General features: G+C 52.5%; 1 protein-coding gene across 1 annotated transcript in view; it reads left to right on the top strand.

Moving 5' to 3' along the window:
* AKAP6 (A-kinase anchoring protein 6) overlaps window positions 1-22,579 on the top strand; it is a 593,433-nt gene that overhangs the window by 384,524 nt on the left and 186,330 nt on the right. Inside the window, exon 7 of the mRNA XM_086936952.1 lies at window positions 5,975-6,123. Coding sequence (XP_086793078.1) covers window positions 5,975-6,123 — 149 coding nt within the window. The remainder of the gene's footprint in view (window positions 1-5,974; window positions 6,124-22,579) is intronic.

The raw sequence follows: 22,579 nt of genomic DNA, 5'->3' as shown, positions 1-22,579 counted from the left end.
AAAATGAGATAGTCCCATTTCCAAATCAGTTTAACTGGTTGTATGTATATCTTATTGTGGCTTAGTTTTTACCGTATTTGACCCTGTTCTGCTGGATAGTGGTGCAGGCACCTTGGTAACTTTCACTCTGCAATAGTCGATATATTTAATTAGGACGTGAGCACTATTCATTATCTTGAGGTTGCACTACCCAAATTTGAGAAGTGACCCCCGGGCTCCTTGCTAGTCCTGGTAATCAGGTTTCCACTCTTAGTGATTCATGTTTCAAACGTTAGTTTTTTATTGTATCAAACAAAACTCTTGTTATATTCACAAGAATATGCTTCATTCCATGAATAAATTCATTTTTCGAAATAACATTTCAATCAATCCCATTTCAATAAATCCCAATGCATTTCGGCAATGGTATTGCCTTCTTCCAGGGGATAATTGTCTACAATGAGGAAAAAAATATAACCGAATCAAAATGCTGCAAAGCAGAAAACATGTGAAAGTATGACTAAAAAAAGTGCCATTTTAAATTACCGCTGGTCGGGTGAAAGGATTTGGAAGTAAAAATCCGTGCACGTTAACCGATTTGAAGAGTGAGGGATCAAAGCGGGTTAGAAAAGGCAGAGTGGGAATCGTGTGTTCCGAAAAGAGCGTCTATAGGCATGCAACCTGCTAAAAAGTGAAACGAGAAATCTACGTGAACCCGAAAATGTGCACCCCGTGGTTGCAACGCTTACCGTGTTAATAATGTCGGTGGCTTCTTAGTGTGTCGGGTTCCGCACTGTTTGATAAATCCCGGGTGAATATAAGCGGTCGGGTGATTACTGCGTGGCTAATGACGTTTGCTACTATGCGCCCAAGGAGTGTCATAAAGATAGAGAGAGGACTAAAGCCGGGTGAAACTGTGAAAAGTAAATAAATGGAGTCTCATAGCAACGAAGGTGATGAGAATGGTGAACATGTAATAAAGAATAACGGATAATAAACTGGACAACGTATGGTGTTAACCAAAACTGAATAATCAAAAAAACGGGTAAACAACATAGGATCATGTTAAAACACAGATTTACAAAACTAAAACAAACGAAACTAAAAGGGAAATGCCCATCAGTCACAATTAGGAACGAATTCAATGATACTGCAATGAATGTTCAAAGGTAACAGGCAAATTCTACGCGATCATTAAGACCATTAGGTTTCATGCTGGATAAAGTGAAAATCCAGTAGTTTTCACGTTTCAAAAGTTCATTATGATTATCCTTTCCTTGTTCTCTGAGAACAGTCTCCAATGCGCAAAATCTCAGTTGGCTGATTCCATGGCCCGCTTCCAAAAAATGTTGTGCTACCGTAGATTTAATTTGACGGGTCCTGATGTTGGATTTATGTTCCGTTAATCGTATTTTAAGTTTCCTTTCGGTTTGCCCAACATAAATCTTGCCACAAGGGCATTTCAGCATGTACACGACATTGGAAGTGTCACAAGTTGCTGTGGCTCTGATTTTTATTTGATTCCCCTTCATGGGGTGACTGACTGTTGTACCTTTTATTACGCTGTTGCAATGGTTGCAATTCCAGCAGGGTGTGGTGCCTTTATATATTTGTCTTTCAGTTATAGAGTGTTTAATAATTTCACCGATGTTTTTAGCTCGGGTATAAGCAAAAATAGGTTCTGTTTCAAAGACTTTATTGAAACCAGGTTCCACTCTAAGTATGTCCCAATGTCTTTTGATGGTTTGCTTGAATTTGCGACTAGAGGTGGAATATTTAGAAACTACGGTGATGACATCAGTCTTTTGATTGATGGAGGTTTTTAGTAGATCGTCTCTGGTTTTGGTTGAACATCTTGTTTTAGCCTGGTCAAGAATCTGGTCAGGGTATCCTCTGGCTTTAAAACGTGTTGTGATTGTGTTGGCTTCAGTGTCATATCTGTCGGATTCGGACGTGATTCTTTTGGCTCGGATGAGCTGACTATAAGGTAAATGATTTTTGAGAGGTTGTGGATGGAAGCTTGAATAGTGGACAGTATTATTCCTGTCAGTTTGTTTTCTGAACAGACTTGTCTCAAATCCGATGTGAGTTTTGGAAATTTTGACATCTAGATAGTTGATGGATTGTGCTTGCACCTCAAAGGTAAACTGTAAACGTGGATCAATGGAATTGAGTTTGATAAGTTCATCCATTAAAATTTCTTTGGGGCCTTGCCACAAAAGGAAGATGTCATCAATGAATCTGACGAATATTTTCAAATGATGATTCCATGTGGTTTTGCTCAAAATGTGATCCTGTTCGAACCTGTGCATAAACATATTTGCATAGGCCGGTGCGGCCGAATTGCCCATTGATGTGCCGGTTAGTTGGTGAAACCACTCATTTTTCCACGTAAAGTAGCTATGCAGTAGTGAAAATTCCAGAAGTTCCATTAGGAATATTTTCAAGTTTTGGTCCAATTCTGTCCTCAACAGACAGTGTTCCACTGCCTCCATACCCATGGAGTGGGGGATGGATGTGTATAAAGCTGTTACATCCACTGTGCACAGAAATAAGTTCGTGAAATCATCAATTTCCACGGTTTTGAGTTTGTTTAGGAAGTGGGTGGTGTCTCTCAAAAAAGTAGGTATTGAAAAAACGAAATTCTGAAAGTGTCTGTCCAAGAATTTCCCCACTGGGTCGTGAATGCTTCCACATGTAGATACTATAGGCCTACAAGGAGGCGTCTGAAGATTTTTATGAATTTTAGGAACTAGAAAAATTTTTGGGCTCTTTGGGTACTGAGTTGTTAGGTATCTGCTGGTTTTAGTAGTAATTACTTCATTGTTTAGAGCTTTGCTGATGATCGAATCAAGTAGTGTCTTGTATTCAGAAGTGGGATCATTGGGAAGTTTATGATAAGTGTTGGAATCCGAGAGGTGAAGGGATGCCTGTTCTTCATAGTAGGTGGTGTTTAAAATTACAATTGCCCCTCCTTTATCAGCTTTGACACATGTTATTTGCTGGTTAGATGCAATAGATCTAAGCGTGGTATGTTCCTTGACAGTCAGATTCTTGTATTTGAACTTGGGTTGAAAGTTGAATTTGGCAAGGTCTTTTTTAACCAAGGTCTCGAAGGTGTCTAAACTTTTATGTGACACAGGTGCTAAGAAGGTACTACGAGGTCTTAGTCCCAAGAGTTGATCTTCTTCCAAGATGTCGGAAGGTTGAACAATATTTTGAAAATAATGTCTAAGGCGGAGTTTCCTCATCAATTTGAAAAATGAGACTTCTAGTTCCAGTCTGTTGGTGCTTGACGTTGGTATAAATGAAGTACCTTTCTGTAGGGTTTTGATTTGGGTGGTGTTGAGCTGGAAATCTGAAATATTTATGACTAGGTTGTCTGTTGTTGTTTGCCCTTCACTTTCTCCTTCTTGCTGGTTGCCGTCCGAGTCTGTGGCGGTTCTTTGGTTTTTTCTTTTTGACCTCCTGGGTCTTCTTGTTCTGGGCCTACCTCTAAAAAAGGCTCCGTTGATGTTGATTGGAATTCAGGTGCCACTGGGGTTGTAGTTGGTTTTTGAAGGGTAACACGAGTTCTTCTGCCTTGTGCGTTCAACGAGTCGTCTTCGGATGAAGAAGTTTCTGTGTTGGTGTTATAAGGTTTATTTTGTCAAGTCTGTTCAGAAAACAAACTGACAGGAATAATACTGTCCACTATTCAAGCTTCCATCCACAATGGGCCATGGAATCAGCCAACTGAGATTTTGCGCATTGGAGACTGTTCTCAGAGAACAAGGAAAGGATAATCATAATGAACTTTTGAAACGTGAAAACTACTGGATTTTCACTTTATCCAGCATGAAACCTAATGGTCTTAATGATCGCGTAGAATTTGCCTGTTACCTTTGAACATTCATTGCAGTATCATTGAATTCGTTCCTAATTGTGACTGATGGGCATTTCCCTTTTAGTTTCGTTTGTTTTAGTTTTGTAAATCTGTGTTTTAACATGATCCTATGTTGTTTACCCGTTTTTTTGATTATTCAGTTTTGGTTAACACCATACGTTGTCCAGTTTATTATCCGTTATTCTTTATTACATGTTCACCATTCTCATCACCTTCGTTGCTATGAGACTCCATTTATTTACTTTTCACAGTTTCACCCGGCTTTAGTCCTCTCTCTATCTTTATGACACTCCTTGGGCGCATAGTAGCAAACGTCATTAGCCACGCAGTAATCACCCGACCGCTTATATTCACCCGGGATTTATCAAACAGTGCGGAACCCGACACACTAAGAAGCCACCGACATTATTAACACGGTAAGCGTTGCAACCACGGGGTGCACATTTTCGGGTTCACGTAGATTTCTCGTTTCACTTTTTAGCAGGTTGCATGCCTATAGACGCTCTTTTCGGAACACACGATTCCCACTCTGCCTTTTCTAACCCGCTTTGATCCCTCACTCTTCAAATCGGTTAACCTGCACGGATTTTTACTTCCAAATCCTTTCACCCGACCAGCGGTAATTTAAAATGGCACTTTTTTTAGTCATACTTTCACATGTTTTCTGCTTTGCAGCATTTTGATTCGGTTATATTTTTTTCCTCATTGTAGACAATTATCCCCTGGAAGAAGGCAATACCATTGCCGAAATGCATTGGGATTTATTGAAATGGGATTGATTGAAATGTTATTTCGAAAAATGAATTTATTCATGGAATGAAGCATATTCTTGTGAATATAACAAGAGTTTTGTTTGATACAATAAAAAACTAACGTTTGAAACATGAATCACTAAGAGTGGAAACCTGATTACCAGGACTAGCAAGGAGCCCGGGGGTCACTTCTCAAATTTGGGTAGTGCAACCTCAAGCATTCACTCACACCCCTTGTCGGAGGGTGTTACTCCGGAGCGCCTTACAACAGTTGAAACGCCTTTCATCACACGCAGTGCGTCCACCCAAAACCCCTATTCACTATTCATTATCATCATCAATAATTTATTTTGACAGATGAAACGTATTAACCTACATTTCTATGTCACTGATGTGACAAGATAGTAATTCAGCGACTGACCACACACTTTGATTAATTAGGGTCACCTCTAACCCAGACTTATCATACAGAAGCCAGTGACCCGTACCGATTCAATCGATTATGGGCTCTTCTATCCATGAATTTACATTGATTTTACCGTGAACAGGCGGTCCCCTTGGTATCTTCAACAGGATCAGATCTTCCGCTCACACGCAAGGTTGCATAAGGAGAGTGTCGGCCCATCCACGCCCTCAGATTGTGCGTGACTCTTCCACACCACTGAAGGATGATCACTCTCCTTTTATGTCCTGATGAAGACCCGCCTGATTGGCACTCTTATCATCTGGGTCGAAACGTTAACAACAGACCTACACTAGCCTGAATTGTTTTCTTATCCTAAAGACAGACGTGCTTTGATATCACCTCTTTTTGTTCTTTGGATATATTTTATAATACTTGAGACCCTTCCTGACAGGCTCACCGCAGGGACACCTTCCCTGCCACTGCCCTTATGGTTGTCTATAACTTTCAGATTCATCTTTCCCTTTTCTTACACGCCACTTGAGCACTCCCACGAGCACTTTCTCTTATGCACTATAAGGAGCAACCGAAAAATATTGATTGTATGTAACGGCATTTTCTTTGATAAAAGAAATATAAAGAATTGAATTGACTTTCATAGTGCATCTGATTTTTTTTCTCTCTCTTATACATCATTTGATGTTGATGTAAATACACTATTGAGTATGGTCTATTGTTGTATATTCTTGCCAATAGGAACAATTGTTCTTAGTATCACAAGAACTTCTGTGCACAGACAATGTATCTCCCTGCACACATTTCAGCCCTTTGCTGATGTTTCAGCCTGTGGCCACCATTCAGCAGCCCCCTTGGACATAAAGGTGCTATGATAATATTTCTGAATGCGTCTACCCCACACCCTCACCCACATTTCCTCCTTTGCGCCCCCTGCAGGCCGAGGTGCAGCTCTGCTCCCTGGAAGCCAAGAGGGACGCGGTTGATCAGATGTCCCTGAAGATCTTCAGCGAGCAGTACGCGCGCAGCAGCCGGCGCAAGGAGGAGTTTGCCGACATGTCGAAAGGCAGCACCGCGGGAAACAACGGGTAAGGGTCTAAGGTGCCACTCTCTACTCATGGGTCTGCATGTGCAGGGAGGGGGCAGTAAAGGGTAAGGAACCAACAGGCCACCGCCTACTGATGGGTCTGCATGTGCAGGGAGGGGGCAGTAAAGGGTAAGGAACCCACAGGCCACCCCCTACTGATGGGTCTGCATGTGCAGGGAGGGGGGCAGTAAAGGGTAAGGAACCCACAGGCCACCCCCTACTGATGGGTCTGCATGTGCAGGGAGGGGGGCAGTAAAGGGTAAGGAACCCACAGGCCACCCCCTACTGATGGGTCTGCATGGGCAGGGAGGGGGGCAGTAAAGGGTAAGTGTTAGACGGACCGGGAGGGTCGGCCGAGTATCAGGGGAGAGGTCTCCGGGGGGAGCCGTCTCCAGCGATCGTACAGACAAGTAACTTCCCCCCCACAGACGGACACCACACAAGGATAAGGTTGAACGATACTTTATCAGCAATGCTTCGAGTACGGTTAAATGGTACAAGGAGGTCTGGACTCAGGGGTCCCCTCGGTTCGAGTCTCTGGTGGGGAAAAGGGGTAGCGGGACAGTCTTGTTACCAAATGGGTGGATGGATAGCTCTCAATCCTCGAGCTCGGCGTTCTAGATGATCGGGCCGCGGCGGAGCCAGCAGGTCCCGAGATGGTCGAAGGTAGCGACGGTCCGCGGCGGAGCCAGCAGGTCCCGATGAAGATGGTGGTTACAAACGGTCCGCGGCCACGCCAGCAGGTCCCGACGACGATGAAGGTTTCAGAAGGTTGCGGCAGCGCCAGCAGGCAGGACGATAGTTCGCAAGGCAGGGCTACGGCAGCGCCAGTAGTCCGTCAAGGATGAGTTCTTCTCTGCGTCTCTCGACTCCAGGATACAACTGCCTTCCTGCTCTGAAGCTGCCTCAGTTATAGGGCTGTTGCCCTTTGATGTCCGGACCCTCGCACTTGGAGGTCGGGAGGTCCGGGATGAGGGAGTCCAGACACCCAGCAGGGGGGTGGAGCCAGCGCCCGGGGGAGCTGGGGGCGAGCGGTACCTGGCGGGGGAGAGCCATCGACACCTCTTTCTCCCATTGACCTGCCAAGTAGTCCACTCACCTCCTGGGTGGATGGTGGTGCCGGGATGTCTGAGACCTGGCCAGGCCCAGGGTTAGGGTCGATCGGAGGCCACGCGGCCTCGTGGTGCAGTGTCCAAGATGGCGCCCAGGTCGGGCGCGCGGCCCAGGAGTGGATCGGGCCCACGAGGTCGAGATGTTCCGAGACTGGGGTCCCGGAGGGGACGGAAAACGTGAAGGGGTGGTGTGTAACACTGGAGGGACCGGGCTCGGGCCTGGTCGGGCAGAGGGGGAGCGGGCCCTTCATGTGGCCTGTCCAACATGCGTCCCCCCCAGCTGAAGGCGGGGAGAGTCACCCATCCTCTTGGGGACTCTCCTCGTCGAGGCGGAAAAAGCGTGACAGGCCATCCGCGTTGGCGTGGTCTTGCCCAGGTCGATGTTCCACAGTGAAGTCCATCCCCTGTAGGGAGATAGACCAACGTAGTAGTTTTGGGTTCTCCCCCCGCATCTGCATCAGCCACTGCAGGGGTCGATGATCGGTCTGTACCCGAAAGTGTGTGCCAAAGAGGTAGGGTCGGAGCTTTTTGAGGGCCCATACCACGGCGAAGGCCTCCCTCTCGATGGTGCTCCAGCGTTGCTCTCGGGGCAGGAGTCGCCTGCTGATGAAGGCCACTGGCTGATCAAGGCCTTCGGGGTTCAATTGAGACAGGACCGCCCCAATGCCATGGTCAGAGGCATCCGTCTGGACGACGAATTCCCGGCTGTAGTCGGGGGCCTGGAGCACAGGGGCGGAGCACATGGCGGCCTTCAGTTGTTCGAAGGCTGTTTGACAATCTGGGGTCCAGTTGACCTTCTTTGGTTGATTTTTGGACGTGAGTTCTGTGAGGGGCCCCACTATGCTACCATAGTCCTTCACGAACCGTCGGTAATAGCCCGTGAGTCCCAGAAAGGCGCGTACCTCGGTCTGGGTGATGGGGGGCTGCCAGGACTGGATGGCGGCGATCTTGAGCTGCAGAGGGGCCACCAAGCCGCTTCCCACCTGGTGTCCGAGGTAGGTCACGGACCCCTGACCGATCTGGCATTTGCTGGCCTTGATCGTGAGGCCAGCTCGCTGAAGGGCCTGTAGCACCTCTTGGAGGTGGTGGAGGTGGTCGGACCAGTGGTGGCTGTATACAGCGATGTCGTCTAGGTAGGCGGCGCTGAATCCTTCGAGCCCGGCCAAGACCTGATTAACGAGTCGCTGAAACGTTGCTGGGGCATTCTTCATGCCGAAGGGCATGACCTTGAAATGATAATGGCCGTCAGGAGTGGAAAACGCAGACCGTTCTTGGGCCCGGGGTGTGAGGCCGATCTGCCAGTAGCCCGCCGTCAGGTCGAAAATGCTGAGGTAGCGGGCAGCTCCCATGCGGTCGATTAGTTCATCTGCCCGGGGGATGGGATGTGCGTCTGTTCTGGTGACTGCATTCAAGCCCCGGTAGTCGACGCAGAACCGGAGTTCTGGCGTGGTGCCGGGGGTGGCTGCTTTGGGGACCAGTACTACTGGGCTGGCCCAGGGGCTGTCTGAGGGCTCAATGACCCCGAGCGTGAGCATCTTGGTTACTTCTTCTTGGATGCAGGCCCGTACCCGATCTGGTACGCGGTAGGCCCGGTGGCGGACAGGGGGGCTGTCCCCCGTGTCCACGTCGTGCACACACCAGGAGGTGACACCTGGGGTGAGGGAGAACAGGCTGGCGAACTGCAACAGAAGGTCTCGGCATTCTTGGCGTTGTTCCAGGGTGAGAGCTTCCGAGAGCCGGACCCCGTCCACGGAGCCGTCTTTCTCCCGAGTCCGTAGGAGGTCAGGGAGGGGTTCGGAGTCTTCTTCGACCCCATTATCTGTGGCCATCAGGAGGCTGAGTTCTGAACGCACGAAATGGGGTTTCAGTCTATTAGCGTGGAGGACCCGGAGGGGGTTCCGTGAAGATTCCAGGTCGATGAGATAGGTGACAGGGCCCTTGCGCTCGACTACTTTGAAGGGCCCCGTCCACTTGTCTTGCAGGGCGCATGGTTCGGTGGGAGACATCACCCATACTTGTTGGCCGGGTTCAAATTCAATGGAGGAGGCATTTTGGTCATACCACTTTTTCATGTCCTCTTGACTGGCCTCCAAGTTTGCTTTTGCCAGCTCTCTGAACCGTCGGGTCTGGTTGCGGAGGGTTAGGAGGTATTTGAAGACATCTGGAGGGTTCTTTAGAGGGGGCATTTCCCAGCCTTCTTTGACTAGGCTGAGCGGCCCGCGCACAGGGTGTCCATACAAGAGTTCAAACGGGCTGAAGCCGAGGGACTTCTGGGGGACCTCTCGATAGGCAAAGAGGAGGCACGGCAGTAGCACGTCCCACTGGCGACGGAGGGGCTCTTCCAACCCCCCAATCATCCCTTTGAGCGTGCGGTTGAACCGCTCAACGAGTCCGTTTCCTTGAGGGTGATAGGGGGTCGTGAATCAGTAGGTGACCCCACACTGTTGCCAGAGGGACCTCATATATTTTGAAATAAAGTTCGTGCCTCTGTCGCTGACGACTTCTCGGGGGAAACCCACACGGGAGAAGATCCCCATCAAGGCCCGGCCGACTACCGGGGCTGTCACAGTTCGCAGGGGAACAGCCTCAGGGTAGCGGGTGGCGTGGTCCACCAGTACCAGGATGAACCGATGTCCTTGTGCTGTACGGGGGTCCAGGGGCCCCACAATGTCTATCCCGACCCTCTCGAACGGGGTGGTGACCACTGGAAACGGTTGCAGGGGGGCTTTTAATTTGCGGCCGCTCTTCCCACTGGCTTGGCACGTGGGGCAAGATCGGCAATGCTGGAGGACATCATTCCTCATTTTAGGCCAGAAGAAGTGGGTCCCTAGGCGGCTGTAAGTTTTATCCTGACCCAGGTGTCCAGCCAGGGGGACATCGTGGGCCAGATTCAGCAAGAAGTCTCTAAAACGGAGGGGCACCACTAGCACTCGACTGGCCCCCAACTCCGCGATCTTTTGTTCACTGTATAGCAGATCATTGTCCCAATAGACCCAATGTGTTCCGGAGGTATCCCCTGCGCTCTGGGCGAGGGCTTGTTGGCGGAGTCCCTCGAGGGAGGGACAGGTCTTCTGCTCTTGGCGAAACTGTTCTTGGGTGGGCCCCCCCTCTTGGTGCCACTGATCCAGGCCGGAAAGGTCCGGAGGTTGAGCGAGTCCCTCGGGGGCTTGTTCTGGGGGGACGGCACGGTCGGTGCCTTCTACGGGAGCGACCGGTGGAGGAGGTGCCGGCCATTCAGGTTCTTCGGGTTGGGGATTGGCACGGGCGGCCATGGACCGGGTGGTGACGCACGCCCAGTCCGGGATGCCTAACATCCCCAGGTGTTCTCTTCGTTCTACGGCTGCCCACGGAGAGCTTTCAAGGTCATTCCCCAGGAGGCAGTCTACGGGGGCGTCGTCTCGGACCGTCACCTTCAACATGCCGGAGACCCTTCCCCATTCGAAAGGGACGCAGGCCATCCGACACAGACTCTCCGAGTTATCGGCTGAACGGACAGGGCAGAGAATATTTGGTAGGAACTGTTCTGGGGTCACCAGGTGACAGCGGACGGCTGTTACACTGGCCCCGGTGTCACGGAGGGCTTCGGCCCGGCGTCCGTTGATGTTCACCCATTGGCTGTACTTCTGGGTGTTAGCGGGTAGGGGGACCCGCGGGACCATGTCTTTCCCCCCTAAGCATGCTAGAGCCATGGCGGCTGGCTCCCATTCTTGATGCTCTTGCTCATATTCTTCCTGCTCCTCGGAGATCTGTTCTTCCCCCAGGGCAGCAGCAGCCACCTGGCGGGGTCTTGGGCTCTGGTACTGTGGGCAATTTGGGTCGTTTGCATAGTGGCCTACTCGTTGGCATCGGTGACACGTGACATTGGCTCTGTATCCCGGTCGTGCCGGGGTGCTGCCCCGGTTGGCCGGGGGGGTGGTGCTGGTAGCGGGGGCGGCCGGAGCGTTGTCTCTTCCTCGTCCTTGGCCCCCTCCTCCTCCTCGGGGACGGTGCTGACCGTGGTTGTTCCGGTTCTGTTCATAGGATCCATTTCGGCCCACTCTGGTGATTTCCCACCGGTCAGCCTCGGCGGCGAGCTGCCGTGGATCAGTCAATTTGCTGTCGAGGAGGTGCTGCCGGAGCTCAATGAAGCAGTTGTTTGATAGATGCTCCCATACCATGAGATTGAAGAGTTGTTCGTAAGTTGTGACATTGCTTCCTTTGATCCAGCCCTCGAAGGCTCGGCTGAAATAGTTCACGTAGTCCACCCAAGTTGTACCCGGGATGCGGGTGCAGTCTCGGAACCTCTGACGGTACATCTCGGGTGTGAGCCCATAGCGGGTGAGGAGGGCAGCTTTCATGTGGTCATAGGAGGTCATCAGATGGTCCGGGAGTTGTAGCAGGGCATTGCGGCCCTCATTGAGGAATCTCCCCCATAGACCGGCTCCCCAGTCGCTTCGATCGATCCGGTGGGCGGTCATAGCGATTTCGTAGGCCTTGAACCATTGCTGGATGTCGTCCTCTCGGAAGTATTCTCGAACGACATCCTTGGGGATGTGTACCTTCTTATCTGTTGTCCCTGGGGTGCGGGGTTGCTCGGGCACCCCTAATTCTTTGTTCTGCTTGCGTAAATCTATCTCAGCTAAGTTGCGCTCGTGTTCATATGCCAGTCTTTTTTCCTCAAGCTCCCTTTGTCTCTGTTTTTCCTCCCTTTCTTCTCGGAGACGCAGGTGCTCTAAGCTTAATTTTTGTTCGGCCAACTTAAGTTCACCATCCATTTTGAGCCGGGCCATCTCTAGTTCATGTAGTCGTGTTCTTTCTCGTTCCTGGATCTCGTCTTGCGAGAGACCCGTTCTTCGCTCCTCGGGGGCCGTGGTGTCTTTTTCTCCTGCTGCGATATTTTGGTCGGGGGATCTGACGGCCCCGGTTTCTGCCCAGGACTCTAGGGCATGCTTGAAATCTTCTTTGGTACTTAGACCGGTGGTAGCGATACCTAGTTCGATGCAGAATTGTTTTAATTCGCGATGGCTGTATTCTTCCAATTTCTCCATCTGAAATTTCTCGGTGGATCCGCTTTCTTTGGTTGACATCGTGATTTCGTCGTGGGGTGAGCTACTATCTGTACGATTATGCGGTGATTCGGATCGCGCCGCTGGCCACCAATGTTAGACGGACCGGGAGGGTCGGCCGAGTATCAGGGGAGAGGTCTCCGGGGGGAGCCGTCTCCAGCGATCGTACAGACAAGTAACTTCCCCCCCACAGACGGACACCACACAAGGATAAGGTTGAACAATACTTTATCAGCAATGCTTCGAGTACGGTTAAATGGTACAAGGAGGTCTGGACTCAGGGGTCCCCTCGGTTCGAGTCTCTGGTGGGGAAAAGGGGTAGCGGGACAGTCTTGTTACCAAATGGGTGGATGGATAGCTCTCAATCCTCGAGCTCGGCGTTCTAGATGATCGGGCCGCGGCGGAGCCAGCAGGTCCCGAGATGGTCGAAGGTAGCGACGGTCCGCGGCGGAGCCAGCAGGTCCCGATGAAGATGGTGGTTACAAACGGTCCGCGGCCACGCCAGCAGGTCCCGACGACGATGAAGGTTTCAGAAGGTTGCGGCAGCACCAGCAGGCAGGACGATAGTTCGCAAGGCAGGGCTACTGCAGCGCCAGTAGTCCGTCAAGGATGAGTTCTTCTCTGCGTCTCTCGACTCCAGGATACAACTGCCTTCCTGCTCTGAAGCTGCCTCAGTTATAGGGCTGTTGCCCTTTGATGTCCGGACCCTCGCACTTGGAGGTCGGGAGGTCCGGGATGAGGGAGTCCAGACACCCAGCAGGAGGGTGGAGCCAGCGCCCGGGGGAGCTGGGGGCGAGCGGTACCTGGCGGGGGAGAGCCATCGACACCTCTTTCTCCCATTGACCTGCCAAGTAGTCCACTCACCTCCTGGGTGGATGGTGGTGCCGGGATGTCTGAGACCTGGCCAGGCCCAGGGTTAGGGTTGATCGGAGGCCACGCGGCCTCGTGGTGCAGTGTCCAAGATGGCGCCCAGGTCGGGCGCGCGGCCCAGGAGTGGATCGGGCCCACGAGGTCGAGATGTTCCGAGACTGGGGTCCCGGAGGGGACGGAAAACGTGAAGGGGTGGTGTGTAACACTGGAGGGACCGGGCTCGGGCCTGGTCGGGCAGAGGGGGAGCGGGCCCTTCATGTGGCCTGTCCAACAGTAAGGAACTCACAGGCCACCCCCTAGTGATGGGTCTGCATGGGCAGGGAGGGGGCAGTAAAGGGTAAGGAACCCACAGGCCACCCCCTACTGATGGGTCTGCATCCCAGGGAGGGGGCAGTAAAGGGTAAGGAACCCACAGGCCACCCCCTACTGATGGGTCTGAATGTGCAGGAGGGGGGGGCAGAAGAGGGCAAGGGCCCTGGGCACCACCACCCACTCATGGGTCTGCATCCCAGGGAGGGGGCAGTAAAGGGTAAGGAACCAGCGGGCCACCCCCTACTGATGGGTCTGCATGTGCAGGGAGGGGGCAGTAAAGGGTAAGGAACCCACAGGCCACCCCCTACTGATGGGTCTGCATGTGCAGGAGGGGGCGGGGCAGAAGAGGGTAAGGGCCCTGGGCACCACCCCCTACTCATGGGTCTGCATGTGCAGGGAGGGGGGCAGTAAAGGGTAAGGAATTAACAGGCCACCCCCTACTGATGGGTCTGCATGTGCAGGAGGGGGCGGGGCAGAAGAGGGTAAGGGCCCTGGGCACCACCCCCTACTGATGGGTCTGCATGTGCAGGGAGGGGGGCAGTAAAGGGTAAGGAACCAGCAGGCCACCCCCTACTGATGGGTCTGCATCCCAGGGAGGGGCAGTAAAGGGTAAGGAACTCACAGGCCACCCCCTACTGATGGGTCTGCATGTGCAGGACAGGGGGGGGAGAAGAGGTTAAGGGCCCTGGGCACCACCCCCTACTCATGGGTCTGCATCCCAGGGAGGGGGCAGTAAAGGGTAAGGGCCCCAGCGCCATCCTGTATGTCCAGGGAGAGGGGAAGGTAAGGGTATAAGACTCCGCCCCCTACTCATGGGTCTGCATCCCAGGGAGGGGGCAGTAAAGGGTAAGGGCCCCAGCGCCACCCCCTACTGATGGGTCTGTATGTCCAGGGAGAGGGGAAGGTAAGGGTATAAGACTCCACACACTACTCATGGGTCTGCATGTGCAGGCAGGGGTCTTGGGCTGAGGTGGAGTGCCCCCGCGGCATCTGCAGGGACTCCAGGCGGGCATGTTACTTGCACCTTACAGGCAGCCCCTGTGGTGACCTCTTGGGTATCTCCTGACTCCTTACAGGCAGTCCCAATGGTGACCCCCTCAGTTATCACCTTGCACCTTCCAGACAGCCCCTGTGGTGACCTCCTGGGTATCTCCTGACTCCTTACAGGCAGTCTCAATGGTGACCCCCTCAGTTATCACCTTGCACCTTCCAGACAGCCCATGTGGTGACCCTCGGGTGTCTTCTTGCTCCATCCGGCCCAATTAGTGACCCCTTGGGTCGATCCTTGCATCTTCTAGGCCCAGTGGTGACCCCAGGGATGTCTCCTGGCACCCACTTGCCCAAGTGTTGGCCCCTAGGGTGACTTCTTGCACCTTCGTCTCCCTTAAGGGGCTCTAGAAGTTTCACTTTGCACTTTCTGGCCCTGTTTGTGGCCCCTGGATTATCCACATGTACCTTCTGCCCAGTTGTGATCCTTGGGCTATTTCCTGGCACCTTCTTGTCCCTCCAGAGACTCCAGGGGTGTCTTCTTGCCCTTGTGATGACCCATGGGGCATCTCCTTGCAACCTCTGGCTCCAGTACCTAGCCCTGGTTTATCTCCCTCCATCTTTTGACCCTGAGCTAGTGGGGTATCAGCTGGCACCTTCCGGCCCTGATGCTGGCCCATCGGTATCTCCTTACCCCTTCCAGCCCTGGTGATTGCCCCTGGGTATCTCCTTGCCCCTTCCGGCCTTGGTGATTGCCCCTAGGTATCTCCTTGCCCCTTCCGGCCTTGGTGATCACCCCTGGGTATCTCCTTGCCCCTTCCAGCCCTGGTGATTGCCCCAGGGTATCTCCTTGCCCCTTCCGGCCTTGGTGATTGCCCCTGGGTATCTGGTGATTACCCCTGGGTATCTCCTTTCCCCTCCTGGTACTGGTGATTCCCCCCATGGTATCTCTTTGCCCCTCCTGGTAGTGGTGATTGCCCCTGGGTATCTGGTGATTACGCCTGGGTATCTCCTTGCCCCTTCCAGCCTTGGTGATTACCCCTGGGTATCTGGTGATTACCCCAGGGAATCTCCTTGCTCCTTTCAGCCTTGGTGATTCCCCCTAGGTATCTCCTTGCCCCTTCAGGCCTTGGTGATTGCCCCTGGGTATCTGGTGATTACCCCTGGGTATCTCCTTGCCCCTCTTGGTACTGGTGATTCCCCCTGGGTATCTCTTTGCCCCTCCTGGTAGTGCTGATTGCCCCTGGGTATCTCCTTGCCCCTCCTGGTACTGGTGATTCCCCCTGGGTATCTCTTTGCCCCTCCTGGTAGTGGTGATTGCCCCTGGGTATCTGGTGATTACCCCTGGGTATCTCCTTGCCTCTTCCAGCCTTGGTGATTACCCCTGGGTATCTCCTTGCCCCTTCCGGCCTTGGTGATTGCCCCTGGGTATCTGGTGATTACCCCTGGGTATCTCCTTGCCCCTCCTGGTACTGGTGATTCCCCCTGGGTATCTCTTTTCCCCTCCTGGTAGTGGTGATTGCCCCTGAGTATCTCCTTGCCCCTCCTGGTACTGGTGATTCCCCCTGGGTATCTGGTGATTCCCCCTGGGTATCTCCTTGGCCCTTCCAGCCTTGGTGATTACCCCTGGGTATCTCCTTGCCCCTTCCAGCCTTGGTGATTACCCCTGGGTATCTCCTTGCCCCTTCCAGCCTTAGTGATTACCCCTCGGTATCTCCTTGCCCCTTCCGGCCTTGGAGAATCCCCCTGGGTATCTCCTTGCCCCTTCCGGTCTTGGTGATTGCCCCTGGGTATCTGGTGATTACCCCAGGGTATCTCCTTGCCCCTCCTGGTACTGGTGATTCCCACTGGGTATCTCTTTACCCCTCCTGGTAGTGGTGATTGCCCCATGGTATCTCCTTGCCCCTCCTGGTACTGGTGATTCCCCCTGGGTATCTCCTTGCCCCTTCCGGCTTTGGTGATTACCCCTGGGTATCTCCTTGCCCCTTCCGACTTTGGTGATTGCCCCTGGGTATCTCCTTGCCCCTTCCGGCTTTGGTGATTGCCCCTGGGTATCTGGTGATTCCCCCTGGGTATCTCCTTGCCCCTCCTGGTACTGGTGATTCCCCCTGGGTATCTGGTGATTCCCACTGGGTATCTCTTTGCCCCTCCTGGTAGTGGTGATTGCCCCTGGGTATCTCCTTGCCCCTCCTGGTAGTGGTGATTGCTCCTGGGTATCTCCTTGCCCCTTCCAGCTTTGGTGATTCCCCCTGGGTATCTGGTGATTGCCCCTGGGTATCTCCTTGCCCCTTCCAGCTTTGGCGATTCCCCCTGGGTATCTGATGATTACCCCTGGGTATCTCCTTGCCCCTTCCGGCTCTGGTGATTGCCCCTGGGTATCTGGTGATTCCCCCTGGGTATCTCTTTGCCCCTCCTGGTACTGGTGATTCCCCCTGGGTATCTCTTTGACCCTTCCGGCCTTGGTGATTACCCCTGGGTATCTCCTTGCCCCTTCCGGCTCTGGTGATTGCCCCTGGGTATCTGGTGATTCCCCCTGGGTATCTCCTTGTTGCTGCTCTGTTCCCTGTTTCCTTCTATCCCTTCGCACTGCCCAGTTCTCCCTCCACACTTTTCCACCCACGTCCGAGCCAGATGTTCAGTGCATCGCTCATTACTTTGATGTTCAAGACACCATCAAATGCTTGACTTCATCTGGGCTCCTCTGTCCTCCGCTGCCTCCCACCGCCCTGAGCCCGGCACTCCTCCTGATGAAGGAGTCTAGAGCAGGCTGGCATTTGTTTTTGTCTAGTTCATGTTGGCTTCCCTTTAGCGGGTCACCGTTTTCCAACGGTTCCCATACACCCCTCTCTGAACCTCTTGCCATCTGTTGTGGTTGGACCTGGACTTCCAATGTTTACTGGACCATCAGTTCCAGTGTTGAATATTGTTATATTCTGTTATGTGTATTTGTAGAGCGCACTATTGCCCGCGAGGGTCTCCTGGTGCTGGGCAGGTGTGTTCCGAGCCCTGCACATGGCAGGCTAGTCTTCAGTGTCTTGCGGGATTCAAGAAGAGCGAAGGAGGCTCCGATGTAGAGCGGAGGCCGTTCCATGCTTTAGGAGTGATGTAGGTGAACGCCCGCCCTCCTGGTCTGTTCTGTGTGTTTGTGGGATGTGTGCCAGTAGGAGTCCTGCGGAACTTTGGTGCCTGGGTGGTTGGGGGTGGGGCCTGGTTGTGTAGGGCTTTGAATATGTATTTTAGGAGTGTGAAGTGAGCGCCCCTGTGTAACAGGAGCCAGTAGAGCTGCCTGAGGTGTGGTACAATGTGACTTCTGTGCGGGAGATTGAGGATGAGTCTGTCTGCTGAGCTCTAGACAGTTTGTAGTCTTCTAGTGAGTTACTTGGTGATCCCAGAGTAGAGGATGGTACAGTAGTTTATCTTGGTGGTTACTGGGGCATGAGTGATGGCATTTGAAGATCTGCCTCAGCATCTTCAGGGTGTGGAAGCAGGGTGCAGTGATTGCGTTTGCTTGTGTGGTCATGTCCAGTTTGCTGTTGATGATTATTCTGAGGTTCCTGGCGTGGGTGGTGGATGTGGATCTGAGTTTGGCCGGCCACCAGATGGAGTCCCACAGAGAGGCGTTCCTGCCGAACATCACTACTTCTGTCTTGTCCGTGTTGAGCTTGAGGCAGGTGGCTTTCTTCCCATTAGCACTTTGGTCATGCAGGTGGTGAACTTGTTTCTTGTCTTGTTTGAGAGAGAGAGTACGAGTTGTGTGTTGTTGGCATTATAGAGGATGTTGATGTTATGAGCTTGGAAGAAATTGGTCAGAGGGATCATGTATGCGTTGAAGAGGGCGGGGCAATGAACGCTGAGGCACTCCGCATATGAGTTTGCCAGTTCCGATGAGTGAGGTGCCAGGCTGGCCGCTTGTGTTCTCTCCGTTAAGAGGGCGCAGGTCCAGCAGAGAGCAGGTCCTCAGGTGCCAATCTCATGCACGCGCCTGATGAGGATGGGGCGAGAGACCGTGTCAAATGCTGCTGAGCGGTCCAGGGGAATGAGGGTTGCTGTGCCTCCCCTGTCAAGGATCATGTGGATGTCGTCTGTGGCAGTGATGAGTGCCGTTTCTGTACTGTCGTTGGTCCTAAATCTGGACTGTGTGATGTCGAGGAGCTGGTTGTTGCTGAGGTGGTCGGGGAGGCATCAGTTGTTTAGCTTCTCTAAGACCCTTGCCAGGTATAGTAGAAGGTAGACGGGTCCATAGTTGGAAAGCTTGCCTGGGTCAGAGGATGTTTTTTTCAGCAGAGGCATGACGGTGGTGTGTTTCCCGGTGTCCTGGGAAGGGGCTCAGTCAATGGAGCTATTGAGGGTGTTTGTTAATGCTTTGGTTATTGGTAGCAATCCTTTGGTGATGGCGTGGTTCAAGCAGAGGTCAAATGAGCCCTCGAGTGGGTGGTCGTCATGGAAGCAGCGATTTCGATGGTGGTGACATTGGGCCACCAGGGCAGATTCGTTCTTTGGCTGTGATGGGAGGCTGAGTTGCGATGGTGACTGGGCTCAGTTAAGAGTCGAAGTTGCTGTATACGGAGGGGATTTTGTTACAGAAGAATTCTGAGAGCTTGTTGCACAGGTCTTGTGAGGGGTTGATGTTGCTGGAGGCGGCAGAAGGCACGGTGAAATCTTTGATGATAGCACAGAATTCCTTCCTACTTTTAGTACTGGCGCTTATACGAGCTGCAAGTGCTGTGCGTTGGTGTTCCGCATCTGCAGGTGAGAACATCTTAGAACTGATCTGAAGATGTCTTTATCTGTGGTGTCTTGACTTGTGCTTCATCAGTGGAAGTTTATCGGTTCATCTGTGTACACACTGGCCTGCTGTCGGGCTCTTGCCGTTGGTTTGCACTTTGGTGTTGGTGCGTGCAGTGATCAGCTGTTGAGGTTCCTGAGGCTTTCAGCAAGTTGCTGGTGGGCTCGGAGAGAGCGGAAGCCTCCTCCTCTTCTGCAATGCTTTTCCAGCTGTGGCAGACGGGTCCAGTGGTGATATGTCTGTGGTGGTGAAGGATGGGTATGCTGAAACTCACAAGGGTGTAGTCTGTCCAGGTCATAGTTGCTTGCTTGTTGACTGCGATGTTGCTGTTTGGGGACAAAATCTGGTCCAATGGATGCATCCAATGTGGGTGGGTTTGATGATGTCACTAATGTGCTGGGTGAGGCCAGTCTTTCCTAGGTTTTCTAAAAGGGCCATTACGATTGGGCTTGTGCGGTTTAGTAGGTGAAAGGACACTGCCTGGTGAACCCCTTGCCTGATTTACGTTCAACTTTAGGGTGGAAACAAACTGTTTTACACTGTTTTCTATTTGGTGAAAGTTTTCTCGCCGTATCATGTTTCTCACTCCCAGTCCCTTACCTTCTGCTTCTTAACTCCGTCTTTACGCACACATGTTTTTCCTACTGGTTCCACCTGCATTTAAAGTAAAACACGCAGAGTGGGCGGCAGTGAGAGCCACTCTCACTTTATTCTTCCATGGTCCCCTGCTCTATCCGTTTTTTTTTCTGCTTATGTGTTTTTAGTTTTTTATGCCCATAAACTGATGCCCGCATGGCACAGGTCTGCCTTGATGTAGTCCCCAAGAGGCCCTACAAGGGCCGTCTCCAGAGGTCCACGCGTTCTGTTGGGTCCCTTAGTGAAGTCCTCTCACGCCTGTAGTAGAGCAAACCTCGTGTGCTGGCGTGTCGGTCGCAAAGTTTCGACAGTCCTATGAGAGCCTTCCTCAGGGCTGAAGGCAAGAGTACTGCTAGAGGCTGGGGACTTGTACTCCCAAAGTTAGCATCAATACTCAGGCCCTGGTACTTCCCTGTGAGAGAGACAGAGACATGAACCTCCGAGTGAATCAGTAGTCTTTGCATTGCTTGGGTTGGGCGGTGACCTTCGCCTTCAGCTGGCTGAGTCCACAGGAAATGCCAGGCTGCAGTGAGCCTCTCTTTCTCTCTTTCTCTCTCTTCCTACTCTCCTTCTTTCACTCTATCTCAGACTTTCTCTCTGTCTTTCTCACTCGGTCTATCATCTCTCTCTGACTCTTTCTCTATCCTCTCTTTCTGTGACTCTCTCATCTTTCTCATTTTTCTCTCTCTGACTCTGTAACTTTATTTTATTCTCTCTCTCTCTCTGACTATATATTTGAGTCACTTTTAGTCTCTCACTCTCTCTCTCTCTCTAGCTCTCTATATCTCTCTGAGGCTCCTTTTCTCTCTCTCTCCCTCCTTCTCTCTCGCTCTCTGTCTAACTCTCTGACTCCCTTTCTCTCTCTTACTCTTTCTCTCTCTAACACCCGGCTCTATCTCACTACCTCAAGCTCTGATTTCCTCTCTCTTTTTGTCTCTTGCTCTCTGTATCTGCCTGATTGCCTCACTGTCTCTTTCTTGCTCTGTATGTTTCTATCTACATGTCTCTCTTCTCCCACCACACACCCTTGTTAGTGACCATTGTCCCCAGGATAGGGCTGGGATAGATAATCGGCTCAGTTGCCAAAATAAGTCACCCACATGTGCAAGTGCGGGTGCTTTTGAACAAGTAAAGACCCCCTGTACCCTGTGTAGCTGTTTTGCAAGATTCGGGATTCTGCGTGCATTTCTTCTTGCTGCAGGCAATGTTAGTTTTAATATCAGGGTAATGAACAGTAAAAACCAGCCATCAGACCCGACAAATGGCTGCCAAACACCCCCAAAACTGGTACACACACTGCCCTGTCAGACCAGCCTTTCTGGCACTGCCCCTTCCCCATCCCCTACAGGGCGCGAGGCTCCATGTTCGGTATTCTCTGACCTTCTAATGACAGACCTGTGAGTGGCCCCAGGGGCCCTCGCTGCCGGACCCTCCCTCGCCTTCATCTGGTCCTCTGGGGCCACCTGTCGGACGGCCCTGCCAGCCCTTCCGTCCATATCCCCTCGAGCCTGTCCAGCAGCGTGCGCGAGGCCCGCTCATCCGTGACCAGGCCCCGCAGAGCCACAGCCAGGGGCGGGGCCTGGCCCTTCAGATGCTGACGTGGCCCCAGATTCTATTTCTATTTTGGTTTTCACTGCATTGGTTTATCGCGTGCCGAAGGGACTAGTTTGGGCGTCGGGGTCTGTGACCTCACTCTCACGTGTCAATGCAAAGCTGGAATGGATTTTTCACATGTAAACATGGGATTTGCAGAGGAATCTGCTGGCAACTGGCTCTGTGCACTCAAATCGCACCGCTCACACTAAGGGGCCTATTACGATGGCGGGCGGACTTACCATAACGGTGAACGGGACCATCCGCCAGAGGTCCCGCTGTGGCCATTAGGATGCCACCGCCACCGTGGCAGCGCCCATGCACAACATTGTGGCGGCCGGTGCTCACAGCACCGCCCGCCACAATACTGTGAATGCACATTGAGGCCCCGCTGTGGCCATTAGGATGCCACCGCCACCGCCACCGTGGCATCACCCATGCACAACATTGTGGCGGACGGTGCTCACAGCACCGCCCGCCACAATACTGTGAATGCACATTGTGCATTGGCAGGCACAAAGTGACCCGCACCCCGCTGTGCCTGCCACCTTGTCCATGCTAATATAGGGGGTACCATAGGTACCCCCAAGTGCACCCACCACACCCCAACACTCGGGGGGCCTGCAAAGCTGCCATGGAAAGGCACATCTCCGCAGTTATCATAATAAGGAAGGCTGCGTCTTACAGACACCGCCACCATATCATGCCCTTTGTCCGCCCGGTCGACGAGTCGACCAGCGGAAAAGCGGCGGACGGTCTTTCGGTCTGCTGCGGACCCCCTAGCCATACTAATGTGACGGGGGGTCATTCATGTATGGATGGCGGGCGGATCGCCCCCGCCGGGCCAGCAGTGGCTACCCCAGGCCCGGCGGGGGCAATCCGCTCACCATCCTAATGGGCCCCTTACTCAGGACAGGGAAGTTTGAATTACCACCCGGACCCCGGTTACCCTTCGGTGGATAAATCTACTGAATAGAATTCAAGCTTCGATGGCAAACAAACGCCTCAAACGGAACCGAGCGAAAACTGAATTTCTTCTCATCTCTCCAAAGAAAGAAAACTCTGTAATCAAAGACTGTTTGGGTCACCTGCTGGGCACTGCCAGTCCCCCGTCAT

This window comes from Lissotriton vulgaris, chromosome 9 (genome assembly GCF_964263255.1).
Source record: "Lissotriton vulgaris chromosome 9, aLisVul1.2, whole genome shotgun sequence".
NCBI classification, from domain to species: domain Eukaryota; kingdom Metazoa; phylum Chordata; class Amphibia; order Caudata; family Salamandridae; genus Lissotriton; species Lissotriton vulgaris.
This window is presented reverse-complemented; position numbering and strand designations above follow the sequence as displayed.